At 40.6% G+C, this 19,619-nt stretch overlaps 1 protein-coding gene across 4 annotated transcripts in view; it reads left to right on the forward strand.

The window, feature by feature from the left end:
* The first annotated feature begins 1,104 nt into the window (after nucleotides 1-1,104).
* The window catches only part of AR (androgen receptor), a 332,554-nt gene continuing 314,039 nt past the window's right edge, over nucleotides 1,105-19,619 (forward strand). For all 4 annotated transcript variants that reach the window (XR_014793689.1, XR_014793690.1, XR_014793691.1 and 1 more), the window contains exon 1: nucleotides 1,105-3,853. Coding sequence is in view for 1 of the 4 variants with exons in the window: in XM_084869493.1 (XP_084725619.1) it covers nucleotides 2,319-3,853 (1,535 nt within the window). In the remaining 3 variants the exon portion in view is untranslated. The remainder of the gene's footprint in view (nucleotides 3,854-19,619) is intronic.

A 19,619-nucleotide genomic window follows, 5' to 3' on the forward strand; every position in this document is an offset into this window, starting at 1 on the left:
TTGTAGAAGAGGGCCTAATTAAAATCTCCACAAGCCTGGGACAAACAGACCCAGCCCAGATACAAAGGTTTAAGGAATGTAAAATCTAGGGAAGCACAGGACCCCTGTTGACAGAAAGGGAACCTCCTTCCCTATAGGTCTACCCTTCCATTGTTCTACTATTTCATTCCCACTTGCCTCTCCATCTTTACACAGGGAATACGAGCAGTTGCCAGTACCCCTTGCCACCCTTCACTTCTGGCTGTCCATCAACAGGAAGAAAAGAAGTCATATGTAGGTTCTAGTCTTTGAGTAGTGCAGTTTGCAAACTTAAAATATACAAAGACAAATTGGAAAAGGGAGTGCCTGTATATAAGCAAACGTCTTCAAAATCCTGGACAAAACTGAGGTCCTTGTACATGTGACATGTGTTTCTGGTGTTTGTTTGTTTGCCTGCTTTTCTGGGTTATTTTGCCTTTGCACATCTGGATAGGTGAGAAGTGTGTTGTTAGAGGCAATTCTAGACAGAAAAAAGGGAAGAAAAGAGGATAGAAATGACCTCTGGTTTCCAGGCAGAGACTTCCTAGAGCAACTGGTACCATGCTATGAAGCCCAATCTCCGCCTATGGAGAAATCTGAAAGGTTTCAACAGGTATCTGCTGGATTGGCTATAACTTGTTTTCAGTTTGCTGAAGACCCTCAAGTAAGCACTTCACAGTGAATATAATCCCTAGTTTAAGAAGCTGATACACCTATTGCCCCTCCCACATGCTTACAGTATCTGTTTCGAGAATGGATTTAGGAACCAAATCTGGTAAATGTTTCCTCCTGGGAGTTATGCTAACCCTATCCTCAAAATAAAGCTCCAGGTGAATACTTCAGGCCTGGCACCTAAAACCTGGTCTGGAAAGCAGATTTTCAGGACGATAGAGTTTTCCTGGGCTAGAGCAATTCTCTTCTGCCTTCCCCCACGCTGCCCCAGCACTAGTTTCTCCCAAACCGCTCAGCATTAGTGGGCGGGGAGGGGAGGGAAGAAAAGGAAAGGGGAGGGGAGAAAAGGGAAGTGGAGGGGAGTGAAAAAGGAGGTGGGAAGGCTTGGAGGCCGGCCTGGTGGGGGCGGGACCAATTCGCAAACTGTTGCTTTGCTCTCTATGTCCCAGCGCCCCTCTGAGATCCCAGGGAGCCAACGTGCTGGGAGAGCCAGAGGGTCCCGAGGAAGCCTGGAGGCAGAGGAGGCAGCAGAGGGAAAGTGACCAAGCTAGCCGCTCCAGTGAGGGACAGGAACTGAAGGGAAGCCCCACGTCAGCCCTGGTTGGGCTCTGGAGACAGCCAACGCCTCTTGCTGCGCGGCGGCTTCCAAGCAGCCTCCCGGAGCTACCCTTTCCTCTTTGGTGAAGTTTTTAAAAGCTGCGAGAAATTCGAAGGAAGCAAGCAAAGTACGGGGTAGGGCTGACGGTTGCCTTTGTTTTCTCTTTTCCACCCCTTCGCCCCCTCTTGGGTCTCCTCTCTTGCTGCTGCTTCTGCCCGCTCCCCTCTGTCCGCTCCCCCACTTCGGTTGGCCCAGCCTGGCCAGCCTGAGTTTGCAGAGAGGTAACTCCCTTTGGCTGTAAGCAGACAAGCTAGCTCTGCGTTGCAAAGAGGGCTCTGGGGAGTCAGGCAATTTCAGAGACACTACTGCACTGCACTGAGGACCTGGCTACTTAGGTGACACTTGGGGTGAGCACCCGTTTTCCCCCAACATCCTCTCCACCTCGTCCTGCATGCCCTACCTTCCCATCCAGTTTTCAGGACCAAAGATCAAAGGATGAAAAGGCAATCAGGTCTTCAGTAGCCAAAAACAAAAACAAACAAACAAAAAGCACTCAAACCTGAACAAAACCAAAGTAGAGGGGGGAGGACCCACTCTGGCCCCTATTTGCACCTGCTTCAGTGTATATTGAATCTGGAAGAGGAGAGTTCTCTCTCTCTCTCTCCCTCCCTCCCTTCCTCCCTCCCTCCCCTGCTCTCTCGCTCTCACGCTCTCGCTCTCTCTCCCTCTCTCGCTCTCTCCTTTTCTTTCAAGATTTGAGCATCTTTTGAATCTATCTTCCAAGTATTCAGGAATAGACTGTGAGCCTAGCAGGGCAGACCTTGTCCAACGTGTGTTTTCACTGCACAAGACTTTGAAGCTGTCAGAGAGATTTTGTGTGGTCATTCCTGCAAGTTTCTTTCCCAGGAGCTTCCTGCAGGTGGGCAGCTAGCTGCAGTGACTACCGCATCCCAGCCTGTTGAACTCTTCTCAGTAAGATAAGGGGAAACGGCATAAAGGAATTAGGAAGAAGATTCAACCAAGCTCAAGGATGGAGGTGCAGTTAGGGCTGGGGAGACTCTACCCACGGCCACCGTCTAAGACCTATCGAGGGGCTTTCCAGAACCTGTTCCAGAGCGTGCGCGAAGTGATCCAGACCCCGGGCTCCCGGCACCTTGAGGCCGCGAGTGCAGCACCTCCAGGCGCCCAGTTGCAGCAGCAGCAGACCAGTCCCCGGCAGCAGCAGCAGAGCGAGGATGGATCTCCCCAAGCCCAGAGCAGAGGCCCTCCAAGCTACCTGGCCCTGGAGGAGGAACAGCAGCCTTCACAACAGCAGTCAGCCCTGGCGGGCCACCCGGAGAGCAGCTGCATCCCGGAGTCTGGAGTCCCCTCAGCTGCAGGCAAGGGGCTGCAGAGGCAGCCGCCAGCACCTCCAGAGGAGGATGACTCAGCTGCCCCATCCACGTTGTCCCTGCTGGGCCCCACTTTCCCCTGCTTAAGCAGCTGCTCCACGGATCTTAAAGACATCCTGAGTGAGGCCGGCACCATGCAACTTCTTCAGCAGCAGCAGCAGCAGCAGCCGCAGCAGCAGCAGCAGCAGGAGGTGGTATCTGAAGGCAGCAGCAGTGGGAGAGCTAGGGAAGCAGCTGGGGCTTCAACCTCCTCCAAGGACAGTTACCTAGGGGACAGTTCTACCATCTCGGACAGCGCCAAGGAGTTGTGTAAGGCAGTGTCGGTATCCATGGGTTTGGGTGTGGAGGCATTGGAGCATCTGAGTCCTGGGGAACAGCTTCGAGGGGATTGCATGTATGCTCCCCTACTGGGAGGTCCACCCTCTGTGCGTCCCACTCCTTGTTCCCAGCTGGCAGAATGCAAAGGTTCTTTGCTGGATGACTGCCCAGGCAAGGGCACTGAAGAGACTTCTGAATATTCCCCTTTCAAGGCAGTTTACCCCAAAGGGCTGGAAAGCGAGAATCTGGGCTGCTCTGTCAGCGGTGAAACAGGAGTCACTGGAACACTTGAGCTGCCATCCACCCTGTCTCTCTACAAGTCTGGAGCACTGGAAGAGGCAACAACTTATCAGACTCGTGAATACTACAACTTTCCAATAACCCTGGCTGGGCCGCTGCCTCCTCCGCCAGCTCCCCATCCTCAAGCCCGCATCAAGCTGGAGAACTCCCTGGACTATGGCAGTGCCTGGGCAGCTGCAGCAGCAGCAGCGCAGTGCCGTTATGGAGACCTGGCAAGCCTGCACGGCGGCGGGGGTGCAGCGGGACCCAGCTCAGGCTCACCCTCAGCCGCTACCTCCTCTTCCTGGCACACTCTCTTCACAGCAGAAGAAAGCCAGTTGTATGGTCCCTGTGGCGGAGGTGGTGGCGGCAGCACAGGCGAGGCAGGGGCTGTAGCCCCCTATGGCTATTCTCGGCCACCTCAGGGGCTATCAGGCCAGGAAGGCGAATTCCCGCCAGCTGATGTGTGGTATCCTGGCGGCATGGTGAGCAGAGTTCCCTATTCAAGTCCTAGTTGTGTCAAAAGCGAGATGAACCCCTGGATGGAGAGCTACTCTGGATCTTATGGGGACATGCGGTAAGTTTCTCCGTTTAGTCTTTCAGCTTTGAGTCAGTACGTGTTCTGGGCTATATATTCTCCTCCCCGTGTAAACATTTTGCCACCGAGAGAGCTCCAGAAGATTCCTAAGAGCGGGCTGCCCTAAATGGGGAGCTTTACCTGGACTCTAGGCCTACCTGAGATTTTACCTTAGTGTTCTGAACCCCCACTGTGAGCCCCAATCACTGCCTTTAAGACCCTGGGTGCTGGTTCCTGCCCTTCCAAATTCCATAACAATTATCTACTCCCAGTCTCCTAAAATCCTTGCTGCCTCCCCTGGGCTCCAAACTTAAATCCAGTTGCAAGGGTCACCACCAGAAATAAAGCCCTAAGCTCTCCACTAATTTTTCTCCTCCACTCCCCCAAATCTGTGAACATGGACAAAATATGGGCAGTTTCTCCTCTTAGAGCCTGTTGCAGTTTGCCCTCCAGCCTATGGTGATCCTGGCAGGTGGACTGGCCCAAACTTTTCTCAGCCCACCTCCTTCAAGGACATAAAATGGAGTGTGAGATTAGGGGGAACAAGATGGTCTCTAAGTTCTAAAAACTCTATGAAGAAAGGATGAATTTTCTTCCCTGGCAACAATTAAGGACATGCCATGGGACTGGAGGTCAGCACAGAGAATCCAAACAGGCAGGATTAGAGAGCAGGCAAAGGTAGAGGAAAACCAAAAGACAACTTTCTTAGTGAACACAGGGCAGGATTTGCCCTCACAGGTTAACTATATTGGAAGTAGCTGCTTGTTTTTTTATTTTTTTTTATTTTGTTTTTGTTTGTTTGTTTGTTTTCTTGTGGAGATTATAACAGACCCACAGTCCTCTACTTCAGGTTTGCATCAGATCTATAAAGAAGAGAATGTTCTTTTAGAAAATAATTTAACCACACTTGAGTCTGATTTATAAAAGTGTTGGAAAAAGTTGTAAAGGATTTCCTGCTATTTCAGTATGCTCAGAAATCTGTTTTTAAAGCTCTTTAATATATTCCTTCATTTTAAGAATATTTTTAAATTTGAGCTGCTACCTCTAACAAACTGAGTAAGAATTGTTAGGGACCTATGAGTTATAATTTTGTCCAAAAGTTTTAATTAGAAAATGAGAAAAGTCGATTTTATCTTGCTTATTATAAATTCTTCCTTACCGAAGTTATCTTCTTGCAGACCATGTTGATGATCCCCCCTCTCCCCCACAGCAAATGGAGATATCAGTATATCTTGGTGAGGGAGGGAATATATTGACTAAAGAACTAACTCCTCAGGTTTGTTGGATGCTGATATCCCCCAGGGACTTGCTCTGTATTGTTTTGCATTTCTATAGCTGTGACTATATCTGTTACAAAATTTCTTGGGCAACTTAAAGCCAACAATTTGCCTTCTTTTACGGATGCTTTTGTTCTTGTAAGGTTGATAGTATAGTGTTAGAAAAGAGAGGGGAGGATAGAATTTCATAAAATATTTTCTGGGGCTATTGAAGAAACAGCTTCTTACCAGGCTTTACATTCTATTAGTGTGTTTTAAGGTTTGGCTTACCGGATTTTTAAAGGGTTTATTTATAGTGTCAAAGTCTTTTCTAGTTAATTGGAGGGGTTCTATTTTTATTTTTGTGAGGTGGATATACTGTGTCATAAAAGTTATTTTTCATTTTATAAGAACAGATTGACTTGGTAGAGTTAACTTGATTTTGAAGAGCTGTAGCTAGTCAACGAGCCCTCTTCCTCTATGAACTTTTCTGGGACAGAGGATGTCAAAGGTGCTTCTTGACCTACTATTGTGCTAAACCCAGTCACTGGAACCTTCCCTCTTTTGCATACCCCCCCCCCCCCATCTAACTCAGTTAACAGGGAGGAAATCAGTGATTCCACATATTTGTTAAGGACTAGGTATCTTCCAAGAAATAACCTGAAATTTTCAGGAAGTGGTTATCCAGAGCAAAACATTTTTATAGGTGTGCAGTAAGGTAGATGATTTTATCCCAGGCTTTAATAGAAAAACCTCTCTATTAGAAAGCCCTGCTTAAAATAATGGCCTGAACTAATGAGAAATGTTTCAATATCCAAAGAAAGTACAAAATTATTGAATCTTTCTTGGTTTCTGATTGCTGCACTGGTTTGGGAGTCTAGTGAAAAGGAAAACTGCTGTTCTTGTCCTGTGGGTTGACAAATAATTTTAATTTCTAAAATATAGAAAATACTTGATTCAATTTTTTTAAATACCAATTTCATTAAAAATAGACATATCTTTACTTTTTCTCTCTTCCCCTCACTTTGTAGAGGCATAATTTGGTGAAAGGCAAGGTTTTTTTTTTTTGTTTTGTGTTGTGTTTTTTTAAAGCCAAATCCAGAGCTTTCACCTTCTCTGCATTACATGTATTATATGACAATTTTGTGTTAAAAATCTTAATATTTCAGAGGCCTCCAATAACCTATTGGATTTATCCTTTTTACAATTGTATCTGTGTGTTCATATACATTAGTTAATTGTAATAGTGAAAATTTTTGAAAGTTTAGTAACTTCTGGAATAACTATGTTTTTATATATCTATAGTGTTTCTGGGGAGAGAATAGAGGCTGAAAGTGGTATTTATTTTCTTATTAAATTTACCATGTGATTTGAACAGAAGGAATCATAAAAAAGTGATGCAGCGTGTGTGCAACCCTGGTGATATTTTATGGATCTGTCTTCTTTCAGAGATCAAACAAAACTACAACTTTGTTAATTGACCACTGTTCCTTTGACAAAAGTAGGGCCCTTTATATTCTGGAAAACAGCACAATATGACAAATATTTATTCTTGGGAGATAAGGCCCAGAGGAGCCTGCCCAGGAATTAGAGTTGGGTTTTAGATAAATTGTCCAGATGCAAAAAGAAACTTTAAATTTCTCTTGGTATTTGGTTCTGGTCTACATAATAACTAGTATTTTAGTGGTGCTTCGAAATTGGCAAATCCTGTCATGCTCTATTAGTTATTTCAAAATAAGTCATTTTATTAACTCCCCTTTCCATCTCATTCTCCTCAGTTATCAAGCAGATTTTTGCGACTATCTTTCATGGAGCAGTTTGTCTATTTTGTACAGCAGAATTTTGCTTTGGGATCAAGACAGATTGACACTTTCTGTCCGTAGGCCTTCAGGGTCAGTATCTTGGGGGGAAAATCCTTTCTCCATGGTCAGCAAATTACTGATGAGTTCTGTCTGGGCACCAGTAATCAGAACCCAAGGACAAAATAGCCACACTGGCTGTTACCCCCATTTTGAAATATGTGCAAATTGTAGCGATGGAAGGCTCCTCTTGGTTGTCCACAGAGTATCTGTCTCAGTTCGGCCAAAGGTAAACATAAGTGAGGGATATTTTCAAAGAACCTTACAGCCTTCCAATTGCTAATTGGAAGGTGCCTTCTTGCCAGTGCTAATTTTACCTCATTAGACTTATATTCTTTCAGCTGTAAACTTTAATATAATGTATTAAATTTGCTGGAACATTTAATTTTCTTTTTTTTAAAGTGCTTTTTTTTCGGTAGTAATTTTCTCTTCTGGTATACATATACTCACTTAAAACAAGTAATTCTTGGCCTCCTTACTCTTACTTCCACTGTGGCTGCTCTTGGTGGAATTAGGGGCATAGACAATGTTATTATTATTTTTTTTATGGTGCTATGGGTTTCATTCGGACTCTGCTCAAGAAGGAGCTTAAAGCTGCTGGGTGTAGTAAGTAAAGGGCTTATTTTATATGCAAATCAGAAAACATAATTCTGAAACACAAAAAGGAAACAAAAATCATGTTTTGTGAGGTTGGTAGGAGTGGGAGAAGGAAACCTTTCTCCATCACCTACTTCCACCATTTTCTCTTTGTTTGCAGCTTCCTCAAGTTCTGCATATATCCCTGATTTTCTTTCTTTCTACTCCTTTCTTGCTTTAGACATTGAAATATAGAATCATCATCCTACTTTTCAGGATATTTTTCTCATTACTCTTATAGATTGCTCCTAAATAATTTTTTAAAAATTTTAAGAGTAACAAATCACATCAACTTCAACTCCTCTCTTTTAAGATTAGATGACTTAAAGTGATAGCAAAATAAATAGCTGGGCTTTTTTATCTTAAAGTTAGAACCTGATTCAACAGTTGCTGAGGGAGCTGAACTAGATAGCTTGATGTGAGGACTTAGCAATTTATTGAAGTATTTTGCTGTCTACTGTCTCTGAATCTTTCTCTCTCTCTCAATCTTTGTTTTTCTGTGTCTACTGGTAATTTTGGGAACCTTTTCTCAAAGCCTGAGGAGAACTGCACCCTCTTCCTTCTGAGACAGCTCTGCCTGGATCAAATCACTACACTGCTTTCAGAAGCAGTACCTTATGTGCAAACGAGGGTGCTTGCTATAAGTGACTGGCTGAGTTCATATTTAGAATTATAAATTAATCATTTGAAAACAAAGATATTAAAATAAATTATAGTACCTCAGACTTCCCTTGTCAGCATGCTCTCAAGGTCTGAGATGTTGAATCCAGAGTAAGTTATTCTCATCCTAAACTCAAATCTAACTCCTCATTGCTTATAAAGTTATATACATAATTATGAAAGCTCATATTTATATTGCACTCTTTTCAAAGAAAAGACCCAATGTCTTCCACTAGCACACATGAATATTTGAGGCCAGGAGATGCTTAGTGAATACCCCTTGCCAGTTGAAGAAGTAGAAATAGTTGCATTTTCTATAACATTTTTTTACCATGTGGGTAAAGCTCTGTAGAGCAGCATTTCAGCTTTTTTTCTTGAAGCTTCTCACCTGACAAATACCTGTTTAGATTGTTGCTCAGTAAGGCTACTTTCAATAGCGGCTGCACAGAGATGATAGACTGAATTATGCATAATTCCTTACACACTCATGGGTGTTGCCACCCCTTCTCTCTCACTACAATTCCTGCTGCCAGCTTGTAGGCCACACAGCAGGGTTGAGAGTGGCTCATCTAGAGAAGCTTATAACTCTAAAGTGCTGATTACTTAAGAATGCTGCCAATTTAAATCATGCAGCATCTGAGTTCTATTTTTTAATAACAGCTTTATTGAGACATAATTCACAATGTGTATAATCTAGCCATTAAGAGATCAACTGAAGGACTTGTACACATGCATATAAGCATAACCAATGGTTGCAAGACACTGGGAGGGGGGGAGGTGAGGGCATGTACTGGGGGGTAGGGGAGGCCAGGGGGAGGTCAATGGGGGAACAAAAAGGAGACATATATACTGTTATTTGTAATATTTCAAACAATAAAAAAATAAAATAAAATAAAAAGAGTTAAAATATTTCAGTATATTCAGAATTGGGTGACGATCATTACAGTCAATTTTAGAATATTTTAATCACTTAGCAGTCAACTCCCCTCCCCCAACTCTCAGCAGTTACCAACCACAGACCTACTTTTGGTCTCTATGAATTTTATTATTCTAACATTTCATAAATGTAATCATACAGTATGTTATCTTTTGAAACTGGCTTCTTTCATGTACAATAATAATTTCAGTGTTCATCTATATTGAGGCACATATCAGTACATAATTATTTTTAATAACCAAATAATGTTCCATTATATGGATGTAGCACAATTCATCTATCCATTCATCAATTGATAGACATTTGAGTTGTTTATACTTATTGGCTATTATCAATAATACTGAAATGAACAGTCAAGTACAGGTATTTTTTGTGAACATATGTTTTTAGTTATTTGGGTTACATACCTAGGAGTGGAGTTTCTAGGTCATATGATAACTATTTTGAACTCCAAAACTGATTTCACGAGTAGCTGCACCATTTTACAATACCACCAGCAATATAGGAAAGTTCCAATTTCTCTATGTCCTATCAATACAGTCCTTTTTTATTATAAGTATCCCAATGGGTGGGATGTGGTATCTCAAAGTGGTTTGATTTGTATATCCTTTTAATATTGTTTATTGCCAGCCAGTGTTTAAAAAATATAATTGTTCATTGCCAGTATTTAGAAATATAATATATTTTTGTATATTGACCTTGTATTCTGCAACCTTGCTGAAAGTACCTGAGTTTTGAACACCTTTTGGACTTGAGACAGATTTCTGCTACTGTGTTGAAAGTTAAAGCATACTTCATTTTGTCCTGCGTGAGGCCACTTAGGGACACTGTTCTCTGTTTTCCTCAGCTGTGAATCGGAATTGGTAATGACAGCCCCTTCCTAGATGAATAGAAGAATGTCTCTAAAATTTTCAGGTCTTTATAGAACAGTAGGAGATAACTTTAATAAAGTTTATGCAGTTAACAGTCTTATTTTTATGAAGAATTAGGAACTGTTAGCAAGGGTGGGGGTGAGAAATAATCAATTCTATACAGAAAACTGACACAAAGAGATAAGAAAGGCAAACTAGGCCAAATAAATCACTTGCTATATTTGGCTTATTGTTTAGGTTTATATAAACAGCTGGAGTCATAATTTTGTTTTTATAAGTTGTCCTTTGGATAAAGTAAATGCCACCACACCTTCTGGGGTGTATTTTTAGATGAGGAAGTGGTTCATTTACTTGCAAATAGTTTGGGCTTCTTTTTGGGAATTCACTCCATAACCATGAAGCAGAGATAAAATTTGCCAACAAAGGAACTGTACTATGAACTCATTAACACTTTAGGCTAAGGACATGTCTAATCAGCTACAGCTATTGTGTCCTGAAAATGGTAAGTGAACTGTAGGCCACTGAATATAATATAATACTGTGATGTACCTGTTTTTAGAGATGACCCTAATAAAGTTGTTTTAAAAACATATCCATCAATCTACTACTTTTCATTAAGCAACTGCTATCTGTGTGCTATGAGGAGATCAGGGTAAAGGGGACATTATTCAGAAAAAACCTTGAGGTCACTGCCCTCAATGAACTTATAGTTATTCATGGTATGGATTTTTAAAATGTATGCCTTCCAAAAAAAATTGATCAAAGTAGGCTGAAGTGTGTCTGCCTCTTATCCTTTATGGATTAGGTGGGGACATGATTTAATTGAAGCAATAGATTATAGGTCTTGATGGATATTTCAAATACCAGAAACAAGTACCTCGGGAAAGATAATGAAGAGTGAGCCCGATTAGTGGCTTGCAATCTATTTCTGCTTTTTTTCTTTACAGTGTCACCCCACTCAAGTTAGTTACTACTTTCTTCCTCAGTTCCTTTGGCTATATCATTGCTTTTGCTAGAAACTTATTTTGATATATTTGACTATCAATATCTGCAATATATGAGGAATTAATTAAATTAAGGGGATTTGTGGGTCTAAGTTTGGCTTGAAAGCCAATGAAGATGTCCAGTGTGGTGGTCAGATCAAGAATTATTTAAGGTTTCCTTTGAACATGGTGGCTTGCTTTGAGGTTCTGCATAAATGGGGTTTCAGGCTGTTGGTTAAGTGACTGAAGTGATAAGACAAATCAAAAAATTCTTGGGGTAAAGGCACATAAAACCTTTTTAAAAATAAGACCTTTTCTAAATTAGATGCCATAGCTTTTTAAAATGACCTACCCCCTAATCATGGGCTGTTTTCTACAGATTGAATTAACTTCTTTGCTTATAGAACTATAATAGCATGATCTGTCCACTAGGGGGACTGCAAGCATCCTGCAGCAGAATTTTCTTGGGAATGGTTGGCTTCCTTTGAGGATTCACAGGCTAACTTGAGCCAGAACTTATTTATTTAGTACCAAGGCAATAAATAAGCTACTGTAGTACTTACTATTTTGTCTGAGATGTTCTTTCCCAAAGTGCAAAACATTTTTACTAACACTGTTTGACTTATTGATACCTTTTCCAAACGTGGTGCAGGGAACAGTGACATTGGACACATTCCAGTAGCACTTTACAGTTTACAGAGCAGTTTCATATTCTGTTATTGCATTTAATCCTCATTTATACCTTATACAAGCAGCCAGGTTTCATGGTACTCTAATATTCTTCATCCTATATAATAAAGAGGTAATATGCAAATTGATCATCACTCCAACACACAAGATGGCTGCTCCCGTGTGGTCAAAGATGGCCGCCCCTATGTGGACATAAGATGGCCACCACAAGATGGCCAGCAGAGGAGTGCAGTTGGGGGCAACCAGGACTGCAGAAGAGGGCAGTTGTGGGTGATCAGGCCAGCAGGAGAGGGCAGTTGGGAAGGACCAGGCCTGCAGAAGAGGGCAGCTAGGGGCAACCAGGCTGGCGGGGGTGGGCAGTTAGGGGTGACCAGGATGGCAGGTGAGGGAATTTAGGGGCAATTAGGTCAGCAGGGGAGCAGTTAGGTGTTGATCAGGCTAGCAGGCAGAAGCATTTAGGGACAATCATGCAGGCAGACAGATGAGCAGTCAGGAGCCAGCACCCCTGGATTGTGAGAGGGATGTCCCAGATTGGAGAGGATGCAGGCTGAGCTGAGGGACACCCCCTCCTCCCCCACCATGAACAGGTCTCATGAACCAGGCCTCTAGTACTATTATAATTTTGTTATTCTCATTGTAAATATTATGTTCAGAGGAAGTAGGTATCATGTCTAAAGTCAAATAATTTAAAAGTGGCCAAGATGGGATTTCAGCCCCACTCTCTTTCTTAAATCAAGGGTTGTGTGATAAAATAAATCCTATTTATTTTATCACACAACCCTCTCACCTCATAGATTAAAAAGAGGGAGATTATGAGAGACAAAGAACCTTAACTGGTATCAATAATAAAATCTAGTGAAGCTCTTAAGGATTCAAGGTGGTTTTCTTTTTTACTAACCAAACTGATGGATTGGGTTGTATAGAAGTTCTGGGTACCAATAACCTTGCCATCCTACTTTATAGCCTGTACTTGTTCAACAAATATTTATTGAGCATTTAATATATGCCAAATTTATACTAGGTACTGGTGACACAGCAATTAATAAGGCAGACAAAAATTCCCTCCCTTGTGGAGTCTACAGTTTAGTGAGAGGAGGCTTGTAGGTAAATCAAAGAGTAATATGTGTCATGAAGAATAACAGCACAGTGTGGGGGATACAGATTGATAGTGTGAGAGACAATTCCATTCATTCATTCATTCATGTATGCATTTATAATTTATGTGCTCTACAACCCCCCCCCCCTTTATATCCCTCCACTCAGTCCCTCTGGACCACTTTATATTTGTTGGTTATGGAATGCCTTACTGTGAAGGTCATATTTGAGCAGATACCTGAAGGAAGAGAACCATAGGTATATCTGGGGTTACAATATTCTAAATACAGGTAACCACAAGTACAAAAGGCCCAATGAATTAGCAAACTTGGTGTGATGAAGGACATACTGCAGGGAGGCTTCTAAGGCTGCTTTAAGTAATTGGAGAAAATAAAAGAGATCAGAGTTCATGAAAGACATCATAGGTTTTTGTTAAGACTTTGTTTTCTTTATTTTTCTATGTGAAGCCATTGGAAAGTTTTGAGCAGAAGAGTAATGTGATTCAATATATTTTAGTAGGATCCTTCTTTTTTTATTTTACTTTATATTTTATTGATTTTTTCAGAGAGGAAGAGAGAGGGACAGAGAGTTAGAAACATTGACGAGGGAGAATCATTGATCAGCTGCCTCTTGCACACCCCCCTACGGGGATGTGCCCTCAACCAAGGTACATGCCCTTGACTGGAATCAAACCTGAGACCTTTCAGTCCTTAGGCTGATGCTCTATCCACTGAGCCAAACCGGTTTTGGCAGGATCCTTCTTTTTAATATCACATACCACTGTTTGATTTTTTATACATTTGTTTACTTATTGCCTGTGTGGAAAAAAAGGCTGCAGGAGCAAGAGGAAAGCAAGAAGATGAGGCTACTGTAGTAATCCAGGTGAGAGATGATGGCAGCTTAGACCGATTGGTCTTGTTGGAGCAGATGAGAAATGGCTGGATTGTAGATGTGTGGGTTTTTTTGTTTTTGTTTTTGTTTTTTTTTGTGTGTTTTTTTTATAAGAGAATGATTTACCACTTTTATTTTATTTTTGTATTAATTTATTGATTAAGGTATTTATATGTGTCCTCATCCCACCATTCCCTCCCCAACCCCCTCCCATGCTCTCACCCGCCTGTTGTCTGTGTCCATTGGTTAGGCTTATATGCATGTATACAAGTCCTTTGATTGATCTTTCTCCCTTACTCCCATCCTCCCCTACCTTCCCTCTGAGGTTTGACAGTCTGATGCTTCTCTGTCTCTGGATCTGTTTTTGTTCATCAGTTTATGTTGTTCATTATATTTCATAAATGAGTGAGATCATGTGATATTTATGTGGATGTGTTTTAATGATAGAAGTGACAATATTTCCTGACAGATTAGATACTTGTGAGAAAAAGAGAGGAGCCAAGGCTGATTGTTAAACTTCTGATCTGAGCAATTTGAAAAATGTAATTACCATTTAGTGAAATGCTGAAGATTGTAGGCAGAGCAAATATGTATGTGGGTGGTTATGAATCAGGAGTTTGGTTTTGGATATATAAAGTTTGAGTTATCTGGTGAACATCTGATAGCTTATTTTAAGTTTTCATGCAGTGCCCACAGCTTTCTTGTTCTTCAAGATGATTAAAATGGACCTTAAATATCACCTAGGCCCTTGGAATCTTCTTCCTTTTCTCCTTTTACTTTATAGCATTTTGTCCAAAACAATTTGGCAACATAATTAGAGCACAAACTCATTTCTCCTGGATTCCAACTTGGTGCTTTTTTTTTTCTTAGTGTTATTCACTTGGGAAAAAGAGTGAGTCTTCTTGCCCAAACCTTAAACCAGGTAATTCAACTAAAGAGTGAATAAAAGAACTAGAGTAACACAAAAATTGACTGTTGCCTCCAATCAACCACAATATTATTATTATGTTTTTACTGAACTGCATACTAAAATAATGTATCCATGAAAAACATAGTAAGTAGATAAAAACTAGAACCTACTGAGAATCTTAACAGAAATGTCCTGAGATTGTAGGATACTAGAGTTTATGGAACCTGAGAATTCATCTTGTCCAGTTGTTCTATGGATGAGGTGCCTTAGGCATAGAGATGGAAAGGAACTTGACCAAAGTCACAAGTAAAGCTAGTGTATTTTAGTCAAAGCCTGTTCTGGGGATTGGCTCTCTATTGCTTCCTTGAAAATGTCTATGTTGGAAATGTGATTCCTCAATCAAAGAATTGTAATAAAAGCAATAATAATGGTAGTACAGTAAGTACAATCATAGTTTGATTCATAACCACCTACATACCTATTTGCTCTGCCTACATACTGTGCTATCATTTCAGTTCTTTACATGGATTAACTAATTCAATTCTCATAACAACTTTGGTAAATAGGTAACCCAAAGAGGTTAAGTAACGTGCCCAAAGGCCACACTGCTAGGAAGTAGCAGAACTTGTGTGCACACTTAGGAAGTATGGCTAGTAACTAGGAGGTTCTAACCACCATATAATACCAGTAGCTTTTCAAATTAGCCAGCTATTTACCTCTACTATCCCAATAGAATGGTGACTGAGGTGACCTCATTATGCACTGCCCCTAATATAATCTACTGATCCTCACCAAGTAGTTGAATGTGTGGGGATTAAAATAGAGGTGAAGTGACACAAAGGGTGTGTGTGTGTGAAAAAAAAATTGATCATTTACAATAAGGATTGGAAAGCAAAACTGTAGAAATTATTTAAAAAGGCTTAGGGATCCCAAGATCATTGAAAACCTCAAAGTCCACCATAAACCTGAGCATTATTATGCTGCTTAAATAGGAGAGCTACCAAGGTAAGAAAAATGAAATAGCCAAGTTTTTGGAGTAAGAGGCTCTTTTATCTGTTTTATATATGTTAACTCATTTAATTCTCAGAACAAATCCCCGAGTTATGTATTATTATCATTCTCATGTTACTGGTGAGGAAGTATGTACAGAATAATTATATAACATTCCCATTGCTATACAACAAGTGGAAAAGCATATATTTGAATTTAAGCAGTTCAGATTTATAACTTATATTCTTTTCCACTACATTTAAGGAAAGGAATCCTACTTCTCTTACATATTTTTTAAAACAAAAACATTCTGCCTGAACTTCAAACATTGAGCAACTCTTTTTTTTTCTTACTTAAAAAAAATGTTGACACTATTACAGATGCATCTCTTATCCTTAAAATGCAGCAGCTTCTTTTAAAATCTCTTACTTGGAAAGGTATGTACCCACAGTCACATGGTGAGTAATTAGCAGAACCAGAGCTTGAACTTGAGATTCCAGACTGCTAAGCCTTTTTGCATTTTATCACTCAGGCTCCCTTCTCATACTAACTTGTCTCCCTCTCTATTCCTCCTCTGTATCACACTAACCCTTAACCTTTTTAAAAACTTAACTTTCTCCATCAACAAGATTGAACAGAGAATGGGGATAATAATTAGAAAATATCTCTCCTTCTGGATATTGGACAAATGAAGAAAAAATGTCAGCATATGGGATTTACTCTAAATAGGAAGGGGAACTTCCAGTACTTGCCCAAACTGGTTATGCAAGATCCCACAGGAAGTCATAAATGTGGTTGTCAGATGACATTTTTGTTACTGTGGAAATGGAAGCAGGCTACTATTAAAGTCTTTTTAAAGACTTTTTTTAAAAAAAAAGTTTTTTTAAAGATTTTTTAAAAAGAAGGTGCTATCTTGCCGCTCACAAAAACAACTACTTAGACATTGCTTTTGCAAATTGCAGTATATAAGAAAAAGCATCTTTTCAAACTTGTCCTTTCATGACATCTCTTTGAAGCACTGTCCAACCTCTAGATGAAGTCATTTAAACTAAAAGTTGGGAATAAAGATGAAAACCCTGATATTTAGGTGAGAAAGGATTCCTAAACACATTTTGGGTCTGTTTACTCTTTCCAGTTCATCTTTGTTAAAAAATAGAAAGGTTAGCAAGTGTGTAGTCTGTGGGAGTTTCCAGTTGTTCATTTGAAAAACCTGTTTGATCAGCCTTTTTTTAAAAAAAGTCTAAATTATACTGAGATATTTCAGTCACCAACTACCTAATAATAGACCCAAAATGTTAACCATGATCATATTTTCAGATGATGTGTCATTTGCTGGGCCTTGCTGAGGTGCTGGATTGAATTCAAATATAACAGATCAGATATAGAATTCAATAGAATTGGCTCTTCTCTGGGAACATCTCTACTCTTCCAGATTCAAAGTTTCTCATTAGAGATGACCCCACAATGTCCTCAAAAAGCTACTCTTAAGGCTTTGGGAGTTAAAAGAGTGAAACTATGTGTTGTTTCCAAAAGCCTTCTCACCTCTTGCCTGGATTACTGCAGTGAGCTCATGCCTGTTCTCTCTAGTCCTCTCTGCTGCTCACTAATCATCACACCATGTTCCCCAAATTTATCTACAATATTGTTAGTGTCCTCCTTTAAACAGTAATCTTAGATAATAAAAAGGTAATATACAAATTGACCCTCACACAAGATGGCCACCCCATGTGGTCAAAGATGGCTACCATACAATGGCCAACAGGGTAGGGTAGTTGTGGACAACCAAGCCTGCAGGGGAGGGCAGTTGGGGGTCCAGACCTGCAGGGGAAGGCAGTTGGGGGCGACCAGGCCAGCAGGGGACAGCAGTTAGGGGTGACTTTGCTGTAGGTGAGGGCAGTTGGGGGTGACCAGGCCAGCAGGAGAGGGCAGTTGGAGGCGATCAACCCTGCAGGGGTGGGCAGTTAGGGGTGACCAGGAGGGCAGAGGAGGGAAATTGGGAGCAAACAGGCTGGCAAAGGAGCAGTTAGACATCAATTAGGCTGGCATGAGAGTGGTTAGGGGGTGATCAGCCTGGCAGGCAGAAGCGGTTAGGGGCAATGAGGAAGGCAGGCAGGCAAGCAGTTGGGAGCCAGCAGTCCTGGATTGGGAGAGGGATGTCCGCCTGCCTGTTTAGGCCCGGGCCCACAGGCAGACGGACATCCTTCGAGGGGTCCCAAATTGGAGAGGGTGTAAGCTGGGCTGAGGGACACCCCCCCCTACACCCCCGTGCATGAATTTCGTGCACCAGGACTCTAGTTAAATTATAATTTTTGTTGTGTCTTATATGTACTTCTAAATTGTACCCTATTTAGGGGAAATATTGTTTTATGAATATCTTTGTGTAAGATATACAAAATACATAGCTTAAAATTTGGCACATAGCATTACATAATTATTTCTTTATTAGGTTATTCTATAAAGAAATAATTAAGTAATTAGAAATAATTACTTAATTATTTCTTTATAGAATCAATACTATTAAGTGATTCCCCAAGACAACTAAGTTCTATTAATAGATAATTGGGATTCAAAATAAAGAAAGTGATTGTCATACTCTGTTAAATTATAGTCAGACCACATTTGTAATCTGGTGTTCAACCCCAGTATTCATGGGGCATCTCTTCTTGTAAAGCATGGAAAAGCTGATATGTTGGGATGGGTATGAGAAGGGAGGCAGGGAAAAGTGGGTATAAATATTGTCTCATTATGTCTGAAGAATTGTCATTGAATAAAGGAGTTAAATATTTTCTGTAGAACCCCAAAGGCCAAAACCAATGAGAACAGATTGCAGTTCAGTAAAAAGAAAAAATTTTCTCAGAATGGTTTCACCTACATCAGAAGTTGACAATATTGACCAGATATGTTTTGCTTGTGTGTGTGTGTGTGTGTGTGTGTGTGTGCGCGCGCGCGTGATTAGTTTCTAACATTTCACATAAAAAAAATTAGATTTCCAGTTTTGGGAATGAATATCTGACATTACTGGTCTATATTCCTGCATGACAATAGCCAACATTAGCTCCTCACCTAAATGGAATGTGCACTTTTCACTTTTCCCAAACACCAGCTACCTTAAATTATTTGCTTGACTCTTATATAGGCATTTGAATTTTCTATCCTTCTCAGGTCAGGGGCCTAGGCAAATCTTAAGCTCTTTCTTTACTTCGAGGGTTTTTATGCCTTATATAGGAGGGACTAAAGGAAAATGCAAGGAACCCTGCAATCAGATCCAACCTGGCTTTCAGTTCTGGTGCAGTTATTTGCCAACTGTATGACTTTAAGCAAATAACTTGACCTATTTGAGTCGCAACTTCTTCATTTGTAGACAGCTTTCCTCACAGTGTTAATGTAAGAACTAAATAAAACAACTTAAATAGAGGTCATGCCAGTTAGTAAATGCTGAAATATTCATTAATAATAATCTTAATTAAAAACAAGTTTCCTTCTTATTTATTACACCCTTTCTGTCTATTGGCAGTATCACAAAAGTAGTAAATTCACCCTTATTAAAGGCATTTGAAAAGAAGTTGGACTTGTTGGGAAACATGTACATAAGGCAGAACTTTGGACTCAATAGTAGGTGATTTCCACAATTGTTTCCTAATAATTTAAAAACCTGTAAATGACTCCAAAATGTCCATTTGTATTATCTTAGTTGTACCTTACAGATTTAATGATTTTTAATAAACAACAGAGAGACTAGGGCTCTTGGGAAAGAACTTTGGGTCAAGGCTAAAGTATAATGTGTTGAGGTTCAGGGATAGACTGACATATAACAAATTTTGAGTTAAATCCTGTCTCTGACAATTACTAACTGTGTATTCTGGGTCACCTAATCTTTTTTAGTTTCAGTTTCCTCATTTTTAAAATAAAGATATTAACTCGGCTGGTGTGGCTCAGTGGTTGAGTGTCAACCCATGAACTAGGAGATCAGGGTTTGATTTCCAGTCA

The sequence above is a fragment of the Pipistrellus hanaki genome, assembly GCF_964339955.1.
Source record: "Pipistrellus hanaki genome assembly, chromosome: X".
Taxonomy (NCBI): Eukaryota; Metazoa; Chordata; class Mammalia; order Chiroptera; family Vespertilionidae; genus Pipistrellus; species Pipistrellus hanaki.